The sequence below is a fragment of the Pseudorca crassidens genome, chromosome 1 (genome assembly GCF_039906515.1).
Source record: "Pseudorca crassidens isolate mPseCra1 chromosome 1, mPseCra1.hap1, whole genome shotgun sequence".
Taxonomy (NCBI): domain Eukaryota; kingdom Metazoa; phylum Chordata; class Mammalia; order Artiodactyla; family Delphinidae; genus Pseudorca; species Pseudorca crassidens.
Window position 1 is genome coordinate 111864744 of NC_090296.1, and position 18533 is coordinate 111883276.

General features: G+C 37.7%; 1 protein-coding gene and 2 long non-coding RNA genes across 11 annotated transcripts in view; 2 read left to right on the plus strand and 1 right to left on the minus strand.

The window, feature by feature from the left end:
• USP3 (ubiquitin specific peptidase 3) overlaps nt 1-18533 on the plus strand; it is a 214180-nt gene that overhangs the window by 160468 nt on the left and 35179 nt on the right. For 6 of the 7 annotated variants that reach the window (XM_067749616.1, XM_067749624.1, XM_067749586.1 and 3 more), the window contains 6 exons: nt 3147-3230; nt 6369-6450; nt 7968-8050; nt 9675-9788; nt 12306-12419; nt 15902-16048. In XM_067749616.1, coding sequence (XP_067605717.1) covers nt 3147-3230; nt 6369-6450; nt 7968-8050; nt 9675-9788; nt 12306-12419; nt 15902-16048 — 624 coding nt within the window. The remainder of the gene's footprint in view (nt 1-3146; nt 3231-6368; nt 6451-7967; nt 8051-9674; nt 9789-12305; nt 12420-15901; nt 16049-18533) is intronic. The other variant, XM_067749605.1, reaches the window with a different exon arrangement.
• The window catches only part of LOC137230411 (uncharacterized), a 124475-nt gene that overhangs the window by 70763 nt on the left and 35179 nt on the right, over nt 1-18533 (plus strand). The window lies entirely within an intron of this gene.
• The window catches only part of LOC137230405 (uncharacterized), a 61031-nt gene that overhangs the window by 1124 nt on the left and 41374 nt on the right, over nt 1-18533 (minus strand). The window contains exons 2-4 of one of the 3 annotated variants that reach the window (XR_010946128.1): nt 11330-11515; nt 10806-11169; nt 8496-8762 (exon numbers count right to left, since the gene is read on the minus strand). This is a non-coding gene — a long non-coding RNA (uncharacterized lncRNA). The remainder of the gene's footprint in view (nt 1-8495; nt 8763-10805; nt 11170-11329; nt 11516-18533) is intronic. The other 2 variants (XR_010946127.1, XR_010946125.1) reach the window with 2 other exon arrangements.

Genomic DNA, 18533 nt, shown 5'->3' on the forward strand with positions numbered 1-18533 from the left:
TGACAGGTAGAAGATTAAAAAATATTTACAACATGCGGTTGATTGTTTTTAAGGTTGCAAATAGATGAAGACATTTCAATTTGGAAGTCATTTGAAACAAAACGTACCCAAAGTATTAACTGGCCATTGTCTCTTGTCTTGTAAAACTCATCTAAAGCGAAAAGTAAAAGTACTTACAATTTTCAAGTGTTGAATGAATTGATCTTGAATAATGTTAGAAAGGTCTTTTATTCACTAACAGTTGCTTGGTGGATCAACTGAAGATCTTTCACTTTTTGTAAAATATCCTTTTTGATCTTTATCTCAAATTCTAAAACATAACGCCCTTAACTGAAATAATAATTTAATGTTTCATCTCTCCATCTAAAAATGGTTTTCTTTCTTGAGCAAGAATTCAAGCTGTTTTAAAGCTTGCCAGAATTACAAGCTCAAATCCTTAAAATCACTAAGAAACTTCTTTGTTATACATTTCATTCTGATTTCATTGATTGTGACAAATTTCATTGATTATTTTTTGACTGTAGAGAAGCAACTTATATTATTATGCATTTGCTGAAAATGACTCAATATTGTCTACTTTATTATCTTAAAACTTTTTTTACACAGCTTATTAATTTGGCTCTGCTGTATTAAATCATAATTGCCATTCTTTACAAAATTTGTGATACACCTTTTCCATTGGATTCTGCCTCATTAGTGTGCCTATGTTGTCAATTACACATTTGTGTGTAATCTTTTTTTAAAAGTTCCAAACTTCATTTGGAAGTTAAATTTTTTTTTCATTGTTAGTTTTTAACCCAGAAAAATAATTTATTTATATTAATTATTAAAATAAGTATTTCAGTTTAACTACCAATTACTGTTTACATAGGTATCACTGTAACTCCTGCTGTCTGCAGAAAATATTCAAACAAGCACATTACAGCGCTTCATTATTGCATAGAAAAATAACTGAAACCTTCTGTTGACATAAACTAGACTGGTGATATGCTTATGTGTGATCCTAGAAATGACATGTGCACCCACACTGTGCACTGCAGTACATCTTATATGATGTCATAATAAAAGTGAAATATAGTTTTACCCAAACCATGAAGTATTTAATGGAAATATATTTTATACTGCTTTAGTTAAATAAAATTTTATATCAATTACAATTTTAAAAGATTAAAATGCATTTCCTCAGTTGCATTAGTCACATTAGAACAGCTCTGGAGTCTAGAGAAACTTACTCACTTTAATAATGAACATTCAAAGAGATGAAGCAACTAGACCCAGTTAAGTCAGCTTAGTTCAGAATGGAGCAAGGCCGTAAATGAATCTGTATTTCAATATATGAAAACGTTCCTTTAACAAATGTTAAAGGCTGAATTCATGTCACACCAAAAAGAATTACTTTAATAAGAAAAAAATCAGTTATTTCATATAGTCTGAAACAATTTGTTTCTTTAAACAAAGCAACCTTTTTTTTTTTTTGTAGAAGCTAAGGGGTTTACTTTTCAATGAGATATTCTAGCAGCATGTAAATACATGAAAGATGATCTGAATTTGCTTTTAGACTTCATTTCCCAGATGAACACTAGCATTTGGAGTTATTTTTGTTTTGAACACTGGGTGTTCTTTTAACCAAAATACATGCATATATTTATGCAAACATAGAATGAAAATGTAAAATGTAAGCAGGAATTAGAGTAACAATACAATTTCATTCTTTAGTGAATGCCTGAGGTTCATGGAGGAACCAAGTGCCTTAAACCCAGATTTGCAGAGTAGACCTTACCCTCTTAACATTTATGCTGACAGGAAGCAAGGAATTAAACCTTTTCACTAATTTAATTCCTTTATGTCTTTGTCATAAAACTGATAAGGAATTATTTTCCTGCCATTGCTGGTACTTTGATCATAGAGAAACGGTCTAGGATGTAAAAGGTAGCTTTTGCTATTTGTAGAAACGTTAGGGATTGACCACGGGAGCTTGGAGAATACGTTAGAGACTCTTGATTGACAACACAGGCAGTCAGTTAATGCGGAGGGGCATGTTAAATAATTACATATATATTTTACTTAAAGTTTTCAAAAGCACTCACATTTTGAATTCTGTGAATAAGAGACACAAGCCATGTTTTGTGTGTAATCCTTTTTTTAAAAAACTACTTTCCCCCATCCTATTCACAGTTTTTTTATAGACTGGTTTCAGGTATGTAAGAAATGTTTTTTGGATTCTGCTAGAGATGACCTAATTTTTACTAATTGCTATGCATTCAAAATTTTTGTTTGCTCAGAATGGCAATGTTATTGTCATTATTCTTTGGTAGTTATAGTAAGTGGTTTTGTACAAAGCTGCAGTTCAAAAGAATATTTTGCTACTAGCTTGTAAGTTGTTTTTATTAAAATTGGCCTTATTCTAGGAAGAAAATTGAATGCTAATGTACAAGTTAAAGTTTATTATGTGTGATTCCTTATATTATTTGCTTATTGACTCGCTAAAACACACACACACAATATCAGTTTTAAGGAACATCTTAAATATCTTTCTTCAAAGCGGTTATCGGTTTCCTGAAAGATGTAGCCACTGTTTTTGTTTTCTAACACCTTGGAATGAAAAGATTCATTCTTCTCAACCATCTGAATTCAGTTTATTTAAATTAAATTATGTGTGAAATATATGGCTTTTAGTTTTTTTATTCAAATATCCCTACAGGTTAATTACTTTTTTCCTGCTTTCCTCTTAAATCTCTCCTGCCTGCAAACTCCCCATTAATTTGAGTTGGGAAGGATCACATTAAAGATTTAGGCTTCGTGCTACATGAACAGAATTGGTGCTTTGTATTTCATTTTCCATGTATTATGTACCACTGAAAAGAATATAACACGTGTAGTAGCGTATTTCATTTTTGAAAGAGGAATTGAAGAGCTTTTGAATAAAAATGTGTAAAGAAACTGGTGTTCATTGCCTACGTGGCTTTTTATAAAGGACTCTTGAAAAGCATTCCACTGTGGATTCCAAGTCCTCTTTAAACTCACCACTGACAGTAACTGCCTGCAGAGGCATGTGATCATCTTGGCAGTAGCCAGGCCTTTCAGTGATTTCATTACTGTGGTTTCCTCAAGCTCTTTACACACATTGATTAATATTTTCCTTGCAGTTATCGCTGTGATGATTTTGTGATTAATGACACCAAGCTGGGACTGGTACAGAAAGTCAGAGAACACTTACAGAACTTGGAAGAGTAAGTAATAGGCCTTGGGAAAGAAGGGATGGAGTGGGGTTGAGGGGTCTTTCAGCATTTCTGAGTGGGATTTTTGTTTATGAGTTCCATAACTTCATCACGTTTTTAGTGTGATTGAAATGTGAACAAAGTAAACTTTGGAGTTGGGTATCTGAAAATGCCCACAGTCAGTGATCATAGCTCAGCATTTATTTTGTTTAATATTTGTCATAAACCATATGCAAGGGCTCCAGAGCCTGTTTTTTAGTTATTATCCACCAACTTACAAGCTCCTCAGTTTATTTGCAAGGGGAATTTTGGTAGTGCAAGGGAAGGGCAAAAAATGATACAAGATCATTATAGAGTTACCTTTGATATTAGAAAATCCTTATCCAAATGTATTATGAGGTCTTCTTAGAAACTCTGAAATTTATGTATCAAGGGAAAATAGGTTTAATTATATTGTTCAGCGTGCATCTATGTGATAGCACAAGATCCTAGTTTCTTTTCCTTTTTTTGTTAGGGGCAGTATTTATCACTTGAAAGTATAGGAAGCTGTGAAATGCTTTGTCATCATAAAGAAATTAAACTGCTTAAGTGAATAGAATTATTTTTTGCTATAGCCAAATAGGTTAGTCAGATAAAGCTCACTAGACCCAAAATTCAAGCAGTAAACAGAACCCCAGTAGCAATGTCTTTTGAAGCTGCAGTGGATAGAAGCATGGCCCTGGAATGGTCGCTGACTCAGGTGAAATTTGTGTAAATCACCCCTAATTGTCAGGTGCCATCTAATTTATTTATTTTTTGTTGTTTTTTAAAAAAATCTTTATTGGAGTATAATTGCTTTACAACATCTTATTTATTTTGACAGTCGATGTATAAAAATGGTATTGTGAGAACATGCCACAAGTGAGAGTCCTTTAGCAAACTTACATGTGAAACCAACAGAGTATTTTAAAATTGAGTGCTGAGAGGGAATAACCTAAGTTCTTTGAGTGAAACACTGTCTAGCTTTGGTTAACCAAAGTCTCTGTGCATGTCTCTGTCTAAATAGACTATAAGCTGATAAGGGAAGAATCGATTTCTTTGAAATCTAAGCTAATTAGAAAAGTCTGGATTTAAGTGCACTTTGGCTTGTCATCTTGGGGCTCCTCACTTTTTCAGAGCGCCTCCTCCCTTTTAATTTGAACAAAGCAGCAGGAGCATATCTAGGGTTAGAGACACAGGTATAGACACACAGATCTAGAATATTGAATTTGGTCTGAAATAATCACAATTAACCGTGAAGTAGGAGATTCCTGCAGTAATTTATGTAAATATCACTCTTTGGTGTGGTGATGTCATTGTAAAGATCTTACTAACTTGATTCTTTGTTATAGAAGTAGGTAGCTACCAAATTATTTCTTCCTGCCACTTATAGTTTTCTCTAAGAAAAGACTATCATCTCAATGACAAATAAATTCATCAGAACTAAGTCAAAAGGAAAACCGGAAGTTCAAGAACCTGCATGCGTTTATGCAGATATTGAATCTTTTATTTCCATTTATTTCTTCATCAGGTAAAAGATGTCACAGACTGCCTTGTCTACACTTCTCCTTGGTCCCACTGAAAAAGCTACTTTGCGGTCCTTTTTCTATGTCGATAAACATTACCTAAATTTATTTTTATTTTTTCAAACATAGCCTTTACTCTGTAATGGAAGCTACAATGAAAGAACTATGATTACATTTGAGTTTTACTTTAGACTGTTTAGCGTATCCTCTGGAGAAGCACTGCGCACCAGAAACGTTGTATTAATCTACACTGTGCAGTATGGTAGCCACTAGACACACGTGACTGTTGAGCACTTGAAAATTAGCTAGTGTGACGAGGAACTGAATTTTACATTTTTAAGTTTAATTAATTTAAATTTATTAGCCACATGTTGTGAGCAGCTACCATATTAAATAGCGTGGATCTAAAGGATTCTGCCATTTTGAGAATCATTGATGGTAAAATTTAATAACATTTTTAAAAAGCTAAATGCTTTTTTTTGTATAGGTTAAAACCAAAAGTTAACTATTAGGCATTGTCACAGTACATACACTGTGCTTGTGAGTGAACTTCTTTACTTACAGAATTTGTGAAGGAATAACTTAACATCGTAGTACATATGGGATTATCTCTTCTTACCTTGTAGTCACCAGTACACTGAGAGGGACATACATTTCTGAAGACGTTTTTCCTAAGAATATTTTTAGATTTGAAACAGCTGACTGTCACTAGATCTGATGCTCTGAAGACAGTTCATGTGGAAATTTTGGAAAGAAAAATAATTATGTTTTCTTTGGATTAACCTGGTACTTTTGGAGGATGGGAAAGAGTTGGTAGACTTAAAAAGTCTATGTTGTTTAATAGTAACTTTCACTTCCTTTAGATTAGTTCCCCTGATACATAATAATTTTAAAGTGAAGATAGGAATTATTTCCTCTGAAGATAGGAATTATTTTCTAACAAATTGCAAACTTAATATCTCTTTCAATGAGAAATATTTAGATAAATTCAGAATTTATGTGCTAATTAGAATTTGTTTTAGAATATGCTTTGTAGCAGAGCTGAATCAAATGAATTGATATATGCCTATGCGTCTATAATTTATTTATCATTCTGCAAACTCAGATTATATCATCATCTATTACAACATACTAACAAAACATGATACCTTTATCAAAATTAAGAAAGAAGTGGCGTAGAATTTGAGACTTAATGTTAAATCTCAGAATAATCATGTCAGACCAGTGTTTTTCTTTTTTACGAGTAGTGGGTGTTCTCTTGTTTGAAGCTTCACCATTGATTAGGTAGATAGAGCGGTGGAGGAGAGGGACTGTCCATCAGACCACATCCACTTGGCCAGCGTTTCTGGGAAGCGCCCGGCGGGTGGCAGCTTCCAGTCCCACCCTGCTGGAGGAGCAGTGGGGATTTCCAGGGGAAGTGGAACTCCTCAGTTACTTGAAATACTTGTGGGCCACAGTGGCCTAACGGGTCACTTCCTGGCCTGGCTAAGCAGCCAGGCAGGGCTCCATACCCTAGGTACTTAGAACAGCCATGTTTACTCTCTCTTGCTGTGTAGTGTTGTGTATGTATGAACGTCTTTTTGACTGTCTGTTTGTGCTTTAATAGCTCAGCTTTCACAGCTGACAGGCATAGGAAAAGAAAACTTTTGGAAAACTCATCACTGAACAGCAAGTTACTAAAAGTAAATGTAAGTAATTAAAAGGTATTCAAATATAAGAATTGGTTGAGATCTAGTCACTGTTTGATTACAGTTCTAACATTAATGTTGCCCTTTATAAACTTTTATAAATGTATGCCTTGGATTTGGAATATTTTACAAAATGTTTGCCACTTGTACTAATGATTCTTGACGTGACTAAATACCCCAGCGAGTCTGTCTGTCAGTGCCTTCCTTCCGTCAGGATGACCACCGTGCTCCTCTGCCTTAGGAGGCATTTGTTCTTAACGCCTACTCATGTACCTTATTACTCCATCTCTGTAGGATCCCAAAGATCCTTGCTTCCTTCTGTTAAAGGTCCCTAGTGCAAATTCTATGGGTCTGGGGCTTCCCTGGTGGCACAGTGGTTAAGAATCCCCCTGCCAATGCAGGGGGCATGGGTTCGAGCCCTGGTCCGGGAAGATCCCACATGCGGCGGAGCAACTAAGCCCATGCGCCACAACTACAAGCCTGTGCTCTAGAGCCCGTGAGCCACAACTACTGAGCCTGTGTGCCACAACTAGTGAAGCCCGTGCACCTAGAGCCCATGCTCTGCAACAAGAGAAGTCACTGCAATGAGAAGCCCGTGCACCTCAACTAGAGAAGGCCCGCACGTAGCAACAAAGACCCAACACAGCCAAAAAATAAATAAAATAAAAATCTTAAAAAAAAAAAATGCTTTGGGTCTGAAGTTTTGGTAAGTTTTTTCCTTAGGGCCTTCATTAATACAATTTCACCATAAAAGAATATGCTTCCTCATTCTGATACCCATCTCTTACCAAATGTATGGCCATTAATGGAGTAACAAAGTTTAAAGATGACTAAATATTGTAAAATATACCAGTAATTTTGTCCTGCATCTACCTCTCTGCTGTCATGCTAGCTGTGTTTAGACACACAATTAAGTATTACAATTTCGTGGAAGAAAGAGCTAAAGTGATGCTTCGGGTTAGATGGGTAGATTCACTAACCATGTGTAGTACTCAGACATCACAGTGCATTTGTACAGCTAATCAAAAAACAAAGCCTTAGTCTTTAAGGGAAGTTCAGGTAGTTTTTTCAGATTGATATTCCATTGCTAGGAAAACATGTATTGGTCATTTGCATGGCTCAGAGTTAAAAGCTGGGGGACAGAAATACTTGGCATGTTTATATTTTTTCCAATTTGTAGTAGCTTTAATAGAGTCTTATGACGGCGTTAAGTCTTAAACTTATTTAAGGATCTTCCTGGTTTTTGCATTGTGTACTCCACAGTACTTATTAATGGTGACTTCCTCATAAGCTTCCATTTAGAACAATCCTAGGATCAGAAACAGCCTTCTAAAAATATCCAGACACGTTTACAGAGAGTAGAAAGAGAATTTGAAATATTTGTTGGACTGAAAAGTATCAATTCCGAACTGGCTTGTTGCTAGAGTTTCAAATATAGGCCTTTGTTCTTCTTTGATGTTGAAACAGTTGGCCTTCTCTTGGTATTACTGAAGGCCACCTCTTGTTCCATTTTACAGGGAAGCACCACTGCCATTTGTGCCACAGGCCTTCGGAATTTGGGGAACACGTGTTTCATGAACGCCATCCTTCAGTCACTCAGGTACTGTTACAGTCACAGCTTAAGTATCTGACGTTAGTTTCTGGTGGAATGGGTAAGAGCAAAGGCTCTGGGTTCAGATCTTGTCTCTGCCACTAACTCTAGCCTAGTAACTTGGGGCAAGTTACCTCAGTTCCCTGTGCCTTAGTTTTCTCATCAGTGAAATTGGGGATAATAGTCTACCTCATGGGGTAGTCGGGAAGATACTATATAATTTACATAAAGTGCTTAGAACAGTGCCTAGCAGTAAATAACTGTTAGCTGTTATTATTTAGTTCCTGTTCCTTCTTGAATAGGCTTGAGCACAGGCCAGCAAACTTCTGTAAAAGGCCAGATTAAATAAATATTTTTAACCTTTGCATGCCACATCCAGGCCTTCTCACACATCTTCTCCTCCCTTCAACACCCCTCTCCCTTTTAAACAAGTCTTTAAAAATACAAAACTCACTTTAAAAATGTAAACGCTCACTGGCCCAGGGTCAGATTTGTCCTGTGGGCCATAGTTTGCAGACCCCTGGGCTATAAGGAACCTTGTTCAGATAACTTAGTTCAATCATTAGTTGAGTCTTAAGTATGGTCATAAGATCAGATGTTTAGAAGATCTTCAAAATGTAAGGTGAGCAGGGACTTCCCTGGCGGTACAGCGGTTGACTCTGTGCTTCCACGGCAGGGGGCTCGGGTTTGATTCCTGGTCAGGGAACTAAGATCCCACATGCTGCATGGCCAAAAAAAAAAAAAAAGAGTAAGATGAGCAGGAAAAATAAAATAGACAACAAGGCTGACCTAAGTTATACAGAAGTTATACAGAAGAAATTATTTAGAAAGTTGCATACTTTTAGATTTTAATGTGGTATCAAAGACCACAGTAAATTATTTTCCCAAGGCCACCTTGCTAATGAGGAACAGAAGCCATGTGTGATCTCTCCTTAAAGGTACTGGCTCTCAGCTTATCTAGTCTTGCTCAAAGAAGAAATTCTAGTCACTACCGAATTCTCCTTGTTACTCTGTATAGTGTATTTAAACAATATGGTTGGTTTCAAGGCTTTTATTTGAGGAAATTATTGAAAACTTGGGAACAAAGGCTGAAAACTTGGGAACAAAGGCCCTGAAAAGAAAGAAATGGTGACAGGCTATAGATGGGAAGGGGGAAGGATTTCTGGAACAGAGATTTTGCTTTAAGGTCTTTGTTTACTTTTGCAAAGTCATCTACTTATATTCCCTTTTAAAAAAATATTTATTTATTTGGTTGTTCTGGGCCTTAGTTGTGGCAGGCAGGCTCCTTAGTTGTGGCTCCAGGGCTCCTAAGTTGTGGCATGCAAACTCTTAGTTGCAGCTTGCATGTGGGATCTAGTTCCCTGACCAGGGATTGAACCCAGGCCCCCTGCATTGGGAGTGCAGTCTTACTCACTGTGCCACCAGGGAAGTCCCCCTTATATTGTTTTCTTGGAGTAAATGAGGAAGCTTAATGAAGAAATGCAATGTTAAGAGATTGCATTGAGTATCATTTGAATGAGAAATTGAAATATCACATTTTCAAAATCCATATACTGTATAGGTCTCATAGTGCTTTCTTTACTTCTTAGTACATTTAAAAACTAATAATTTTTTCCCCTTCCTTTTAAAATAGTAACATTGAGCAGTTTTGCTGTTATTTCAAAGAGCTGCCTGCTGTGGAGTTAAGGAATGGGAAGACAGCAGGAAGGCGAACGTACCATACCAGGAGCCAGGGGGACAACAACGTGTGAGTCTAAGAATATGTCCTTTCTGGCTTTGAGCTACAGAGTTAATAGGCACGTGCATTAAAAAAAAAAAAGCACCAAAACAACTCTCAAGTGTGTTTAAGTATCTAGCTATCAATCTTAATAATTGTTAGAATTCTTTTATTTCTATTTACCTAGTAGGCAGGACAAATGTAGCACTCCGCTTGTTGAGTCTGTGGATTTGGGCATTCTAAAATTGACATCTATGAAGAAAACACAGTTCTAGGTATAGACCGGTGTGAATATCATTAGTCTCTGTGAATTGATTTGTCTGATAGGGTTAGATAAACCTGTCTTGGATAATTACATTAATTTGTAGTTATCAAATTAATTACAGAGCAGTACTGTCAATTTTTAGCTGATATGGAAGGTTGACAAGTGATTATTGAGAACCAAACCAATATATATTCAAATTCAGTGCAGCCACGTTCTCTTTGGGGTTCAGAAAGATTTATCATATTATCATGACCGTAAGGGGTATCTTAACATTACTGAAATAGGGCTACGATTTATCATCTGTATGTATTTTAATGTAATGTTTTCCCTGCCTGCCCATCCCTGCTCCCACACACCCCATCCCCACACATTCTGAAAAGCCGTCTTATAATCCGACAGTGTTCTGCCTAGATGCCTGAGGGAGAATAGGATAGGCCGTGTTAGAATTGTGTGTAGTGTGGAGTACGCAGTGAAGCCAGGCGTTGGAGCAGGGATGGAATGATATCACTAGAAGTGGTGTTTTAAGAGTTTACTTTGGTAGCAGCATGTAGGATGAGCTGGAACGTGCCTGCATTCAAGGAGGCTTTTCACTTTATAGTAATTGGTTAGAGGGAATAGGCATGAAATGAAGAGGAAAAAATACATGTGCACAAAAGTTCAGGGAAGAATTAGTAGTACTTGATGCATTAGTGTCATTTAGGGTTTAGTTACGAATTATAGAAATTGCCGCTGGCCATTTTAGGCAGAAAAGGAATTTACTGAAAGTCTGTTGGTGAGCTTACCATTACTGGATGCAGGGGAAATCAGGTCTGGAGTCTAGGCATCCATAAGGGTGTCCCATCAGGACCGCTGTCCGTGCTGCACCAAAGTTCCCATTGCCAGCACTGCTGGAGTTGGGTGCTGGGTCGATGCTGCTGTTACTGCTCTGCCCCTGCGCTCCTGACTGTGCTCTTTGCCACCAGAAACAGTCTGGCACTGTTCCAGCTTCAAATAGGCATACCCAGGCCGTGTACCTGAGTCCTGGCTTCAAGGGGGAGCGGGTGGGGGCTGAGAGAGCAAGTACCTGGCCTTTTCAGCTTCCACAGTAGGAGGCGGGCTTTGACTCTTAAGGTGGGGTTCCTCAAACATAGGATGAGGGTTCAGGTACTAGGAAGTAAAAAATATGATTTGTATCTGAAGAACCTACTGGATAACGGGTTGAGAAAGAAGATAGTGAGATTCTCTGTGATATCAACCAGGTATCCATGAGTATGGTAGCTGTATTGACACATACAGTCATTGAAGTTGAGGAGGTGTATAAGCTTACCTACATGCATAGAAGACCAAAACTAACGGTGACTTAAACATCCGTGGTTTATCTTCTCACATAAAAGTTGGAGGTTATCCATCTAGGTTTGTTTCACACAATCATTGGGCTCCTCTGGCTTTCTGTCCCACCAGCCCACATCATCCACAATGGTGCTGGCGCACCACCGTTTCGTCCTCATTCTAGCTGGAAGGCAGAAGGAAGGGGTGAATAAGAAGGACCACTCTTTCTCTTTAAGGGAATTTGTCAGAAGTTGGGCACACTCAAATTTTTATTTATTCCAGGCAGCTCATGTGCCAAGAAAAAAATGGAAGTTGTATTCCTGTGAGAGAAGGGGCGATTGGAGACTGAGGGACCGTAGGGAGAGTACGGAGAGTAGGTTTAGGACACAGTGAGTTAGAAGAGACAAGAGGGCAGCCAGTAGAAAATTCCTGTTGGAACCTGGAGACAACTGAATAAAAGTGGTCATGAGAAAAATCTGGAGTTTAGATTTGGATTTGAGAGTCATTGGTATAGAGGTGAGTGTTGAAGCTTTGTGGCCAGATGGACTCTGCGGCAGAGAGGAGCAGTCACGCATCGAGGTCTGGGGAGTGCGCTCCTAGAGAGTGGCAGGAAGGAGAAAGGCAAGAGGTGGAGAAAGAGATTCTGTTACTTGTTTTACGGGTTTTTTGGAAACATTTCATTCTTAGGTAATTTGATTTGTAACTTATCCATTGCTTTATTTTACAAGTATGGCAGTACTTTGGCATACTCAGAGTTCACCATATAGTTAAAAAAACTAGTTTTGTCTGTAATCACTGCTATTTGTATGGGTTCTGAGATGCTGTACTTAGCTGTCAGGTTGAATTCAGAAGAGACCAAACTCTTTTTATGTTTTCATTTTTTATTTGTGGATTTTAGACAGTTTGGCATTATGTATTGAAATAGCAGCCTCTCACTAATGCTGAGGGTCTCATCATCCCCTGCTCTTTTCTAGGTCTTTGGTGGAAGAGTTTAGAAAGACACTCTGTGCATTATGGCAAGGTAGCCAGACTGCATTTAGCCCAGAGTCCTTATTTTATGTTGTTTGGAAGATTATGCCGAATTTTAGGTAAGTATTATTTAATGAAGGATATTTAAAACATTAATATTAGTCTTTACACTGTTCCTGGAACAATTTCCAACAGAGTGGTGGTATTCTCAATAATGAAACCAGTGTTTTGTTTTTTAAGGAGAAGAGCAGAAGTTGGATATATCCTACTAGACAAATGTGTTTAAATAATAGACCTTAGAAAAATCTTTAACAAAAGGCAGGGCATTTTGTTGTTGAAAAAACAGAGCCCTTATAAATAACTTACGTGCTCTAGGAAAACATACTGGACAAAATTTCCTTGATTTTTTCAAAATCTTATACAGAGTAATTATCATCATACACCGTCCTGTTATTTCAGCTAAAAAAAAAAAAATCCAAATGTAATCAGTAGAAAACCATGGTATCATATTCACTGTTCTGGTCTGGGTTCTGAAGACCTTACAAGACTGTAGTTAAGTCCATTGGGCTTCATTCGCTTTCCAGAAGGTAACACAATTAACACATCATCTCCTAATGTGGTTATAGAGTCACAGCGTTTCCCGTGTTCTTTATCTGGTCTCGCTTGAGCGGGGAAACAGCCCTGCTGTCAGAGACATCTCCCTCTTCTCCTAAGCTAGTCCTCCCCGTAGGTAACAGCAGATCTGAAGCACTACGGGTGCTTGACAGCAGCCTTCACCACCTTCTCCTGATTTTATCTTTCCGAAGCACGTCATGGTTCTTACTAGTCATGATTTTGGCACCTTATGTACAGCCCTCTCTTTCTTTTTTAAAACCAGCACGCTCTGGTAAAACTCAGCAATACATATTGCTTTACTGTCTCAGAGTGGTTTAGATATATTGGTAGTATGGAAAAATGTCCAAAGGGTAACAGCTTCAAAGGACTATAATTTGTTGCCTTGCCAAAGAGTCTAGCCTTGAGGATCAGACGTAATTGACTATTGTTAACCCTGGTCTTTGTTTTGAAGGAAATTTCTTTTATATTTCATGTTATTTAAATCTCTCCTGAGAAGGAGAGAATCATTTTGTAAGAATTTTAGAATTTCCTGACTCTAAATAGGAAAGGTAGAAATGATTAAGTTACTGCTAATCACGTCTGGACTTGATATAAAATTTCTAACAATCACCTACTTAGACTCTTGATGGGGATTTAATCTTTGTGTTTGGTTATTATATAAAAATTGCTTCCATTTGTTGAATGCCTATTATGTGTCGAGCACTTTAGGTATTTTATATCTGACCTTCATTAAGAAACACAACAAAATTCCCATCAGGGTAAGAAGTGTTAGCCCCATCTGAAAGAAGACGGAACTGAGACAGAGGAGAGTAGTTTGTTCAGTTTTATACATCTAGTATGTGTTGGGACCAGAATTAGAACCCAGGTCTTCGTGGTGTTGGTCAGCGATAGACGTGTTAACAGTAATTTGTCCACGTGCCCCAGTGAGGCCCACCAACCACCTTTATACTCTTCTACTTGGTTCCCATGGTGACTCAGTTCCCTCTTCATCTAATAGAATTCTACTTTTCATCTAAATCTGCCCGTATCTCTGTTCTTTCTGGTTTCTTTAGCCCAGCTGTGAGCATGATTTAGTTTTTAGCTGCTTAATTTTACTCATTCTATTATTCCTACCAATGAAGGGAAAGAACTTTTGGAATAGGTGACCAGGTTGAGAAATTCGGATGGCGTTTCCGGAGTGATTCCTATTACATATGAACTCTTAGATTTCCTTAGAGACTGATCAGAATAGGATGTCTGTGTGTTCTTAGCAGGGCTTTCTCTTCGTTCTGTAGTAATTCAGATTGTTCCTCACTTTCATGTAATCAGAGAATAATTTTCTCTTGGTTAGCTCTAGATCTTGAGATTATATCATGCATAAAGTTTTAGTGCAGGGTCACTGCACAGTGCCCAGGTGTGAGGTAGGGTTTTCTTCTCGTAATTGTTACTCCTATTACGTGTACAGGGTAAAAGTTCTTACAACATGCCGAAGTGGAAATGCAATGGGGTCTTGAATTATGTTTGTATTTATAATCCCAAAGTAAAATTTTTTAAAGTTTAGAAAGCCCATTTTCCTTGATTAACATGTGACAGTATCTAGGGAGTGTGATACCTTGGAATAAAATAAGAGGAGCCTGGGGAGTTCCCCGGTGGCCTAGTGATTAGGATCCCGGGCTTTCACTGCTGTGGCCTGGGTTCAATCCCTGGTCGGGAAACTGAGATCCCGTAAGCTGCGCGGCATGGCCAAAGGGGGAAAAAAGTGAGGAGCCTGAAATACAATCATGCATGTAGAAGTAGGAACAACTTTCCTCTATTAAATAAATAAATAAATGCAGGAAAAAAAGTACCCTAAATGTAATCACCAGCTTTGGACATAGAAATCATCAGAGCTATTCTTTCTCTTTTCCCACCCAAACCAAAAGCCAGTCACTTAGCAGGGAAACTGTTCCTGAGTTTGAACTTCCCAGCAGACATATACCTACTTGCCACACTTCTTATGGCTTCCTAGCATGCCCAGCTTTTCCTGTCCTTTCTTTTTTCTTTTTTGCGGTACGCGGGCCTCTCACTGTTGTGGCCTCTCCTGCCGTGGAGCACAGGCTCTGGACGTGCAGGCTCAGCCTTCCATACCTGTAAAAATGTAGGCAGTAGTCTTTCCTATCGATAATTTTATGAATGTACTTTAGATATCATTGCTGGATTCATCTACATAAACCTCTGTTACCTTCCAACTATACCAGCTTAATTTTCTGTCAGATTTCATTACTGTTCACTTGTCATTGATCTGTATTAGAAGAATTCCATAGAATTTCCTGACTGAATATAGTGTAAGAAGTAACCTCAGAATATGTTGCTGTATATATTAAAGTTTTAGGCTAGAGCATAATTATAAGTCAATGCGTTTTAAAGTTTTTATTTATTTAAAAAATCTCTTGAATCAGAGATTAGGATGCACGTATAGAATGCTATACATCTTTAACTCTTTAGATAAAGTTTTTCTTCCTTTCAGCCAGTGTTTAAAAATTAGTATCTTTCAGTCTAAAGATTTAGTTTTAAATTCCTTATTTCTTATAATGGTGGTTTAGACCTAGTTTTCTGGTGCAGGTTAAGATGTGAAATTTTAACATTTGAGCATCTTCTAGAGAGGCCGTGTGGGAAATGGGAAGATTCACAGTCCATCCAGGAGACATGTTACTCTCCTGTTGCAGGACTTCAGGCAGGTCCCACAACCCCTTTTTTGCCCCTCAGTTTTCCTCTTAAGTGAGGTCAGTTGAGATCACTAGAAGTCCAGTTAGCTCTACTACTCTGTGTTTTCAGACTTGTTTTTCAGTAGTGGAATTCTGTCTGGAAGGTGCTTTCACATGTAAAACAAGGAGGAAGTGAGGAGGAAGAATCAGGGCGCCTCCCTGTGCTCTGAGCGCAGGGCTGTGGCCCTTCTCAACACTTTGCCCTCCTGCCTGTTTGGCTGGGCAGGCGGAGCCCCACAGTGACTGTTTCTGTTTGCTTCAAGGGGCTATCAGCAGCAGGACGCTCATGAGTTCATGCGCTACCTGTTAGACCACCTGCACTTGGAACTCCAGGGCGGTTTCAACGGTATTTCCCGCTCATCAATCCTGCAAGAGAATTCTACTCTGTCTGCAAGTAACAAATGTTGCATGTAAGATTTAGTTTCCTTTTGTTTTCTGGGAAGACCTCAGATTGCTACTGGTGTTCTTGTTTATTAGACTTATAATGGAAGGTGGGAAGTTTTCTGGACCTTTGCTGAAACTTTTGTGCACTTGAACTTTCTGACCAAGGGGACTAGCTAGCACATGCCTCCTGCTTCCAGATCGAAGGCATCTTGTACTTGCATCCAGGTGTAGTTCTAATCGTTATTTGCTATAGATTATTTTTAAACTTGAAAAAATAGAAAACATTTGTACAATTTAACACTTAAAAATTTTCCTCCAACTGTATTGAATAATGTATGGGAGACAGTTTTCATATACTAAAATAATTGCATTTGTTCACTAATAACAGGCTTAAAATATTTTGAATGTGAATTTTTCTAAAGCCTCATTTGGACTTAAATTTTCCAAAAATATGTCTGTTCTTTAATCAAATTGAGGCATTCGTAACTTTTCAGAATTTTTTTTTTTTGCCTCTCAGTATGAACAAAACAAACCTTTTGGGTTGCTTTCCCAGGTACTGATACCCCAAAATATACATTGAGAGCAGAATGTTTATTTTGCTGAGGGAGAGAAAATTGACTTTGATTTCAGCTTGGATCTTGGTTAGTTGTCTCCTTTTGTTCAGAGTTTGGGAAAAGTTTCATATTGACCTATGCAGGAAAGGGATTATAAGACGAACTCCCCAAAGAAAGAAGAAAAGAGTAAGTTATATATAGGGTTTGCTGTAGTATATTGCCTGACAGTCCGTAAATCGGATTTTGTGTAAGATAAGGTCTTTTTAATGACAGAGCGGTCGCACAGCCAATCTGACTGTATCAGAGATGGGCAATCAGTATGAATTGCCATACTTTTTTAAATGTTTGAACCTAGGTCCTAGGAGCTATGGTTCAAATTAGAATCCAGTACAGAAAGGGAAGGACCTGTGATCTGGTAGAAATGTTCTTGCTGCTAGCACCCAATCAAACATAGTATTAAATGAAAAATTCTGTTTTGTATTTTAGGATGATATATTCATACACAAAGGATATTGAGCTGGGCTCTATGAAGGATAGTCTGTGTGAAGTGAGAGGATATATGTCTTTATTATTTTATTTGATGCCCAGGGCACCCTTAGGGAATCACATTGTGTGATATAAGATGTTCTTTTAGTAACTAATGAGTTTTCAGTATTAATCCATACCCTTTCATGATATTTTAAATAATAGTAATTTTAAGTTCCAGTAGTGAGTTAGGAACATAAAAAAATTATTAAGTATTCAAAACTCAGGCTCCTTTATATTCCCTTAAATTCACTGGAGGATGCATTTCAGGATGTAAAGATCATATTTGCTGAAACTACAAAAAAAAAAAGGTCTCCTGTACTTGTATTTATTCGTATAAACACACTGAACCCTACTGAAGGTGGGGGTGAGGATGGTAGAAATAAATGGCGGATGTGTTCTTTTTAACACATAGAAAATCATGAGTGCCAATATAAAGGAACTTTGCAGCATAATAGCCTGTCCAAGTAGCCAATATTTAAACTCTCTCGTTGTGTAGTTATGAGAAATGGAACAGTGATTTTGAAATAATTCGTGAATCTTGTTTTAAGTCATTGTATAATGACTAAGCTTAATGCCATACACATCAGATAGCCAAGAATTCATTAGTATCTTTTTCTCAGAGGAAGAAATTATAAAGGAAGAAGTACATTGAGTTTAAGTGTACTGCTTTTTAATAAAGCAGTTTCCATTTTAATTAAAGGCAGCAGTGTGTGTGAACATCAGTATAAAAGGGTCAGTCATAGTCCCTTTATTTTTCAGTAGATTTTTTTGGGGGGTGGTATATCCTTTGTGATACAGATATTAAATCTAAAACCTGAAATGGCCATTATATCCTACAGTTCCCATTGTATCTTCCCTTTGTACTTTACTAAAGCCATGTGTATCCTATGAACAACTTAAAAAAACAAAAAAGCTACAGTATAAAAGGAAGCAAACTTTTAAAATAATAGAATTGCTCAGGTAAGTTTTGTCTGTCTCATCATTGCAGTAGGTCTAATTTGGAGCAATTTGAAGTACGGTTCAGTGTATTAGGAGTACTATTGACTGCAAGTGACAGAAACCACCTCAAATTGCTATTAGCGAAAAAGAGCAATATACTGGCTCAAGTAACTGCATAAGTGCACAAAAGTTATTATCTGTGTTCACTGTAGTACTGTTAATGACAGCACACAAATGAACCTCAGTATCCATTAATGTTTTTGTTTTTATTCTGATTCATCTTTATTTGTTCTGTTGACAATTTTACGTGGGTTCCTGTTGTTGCAGTGAAACCCAAAGCCATTTTGGGGTGTTGTTTTTTTTTTTTGCGGTACACGGGCCTCTCCCATTGTGGAGCGCAGGCTCAGCGGCCATGGCTCACGGGCCCAGCCGCTCCGCGGCATGTGGGATCTTCCCGGACCGGGGCATGAACCTGCATCAGCAGGCGGAC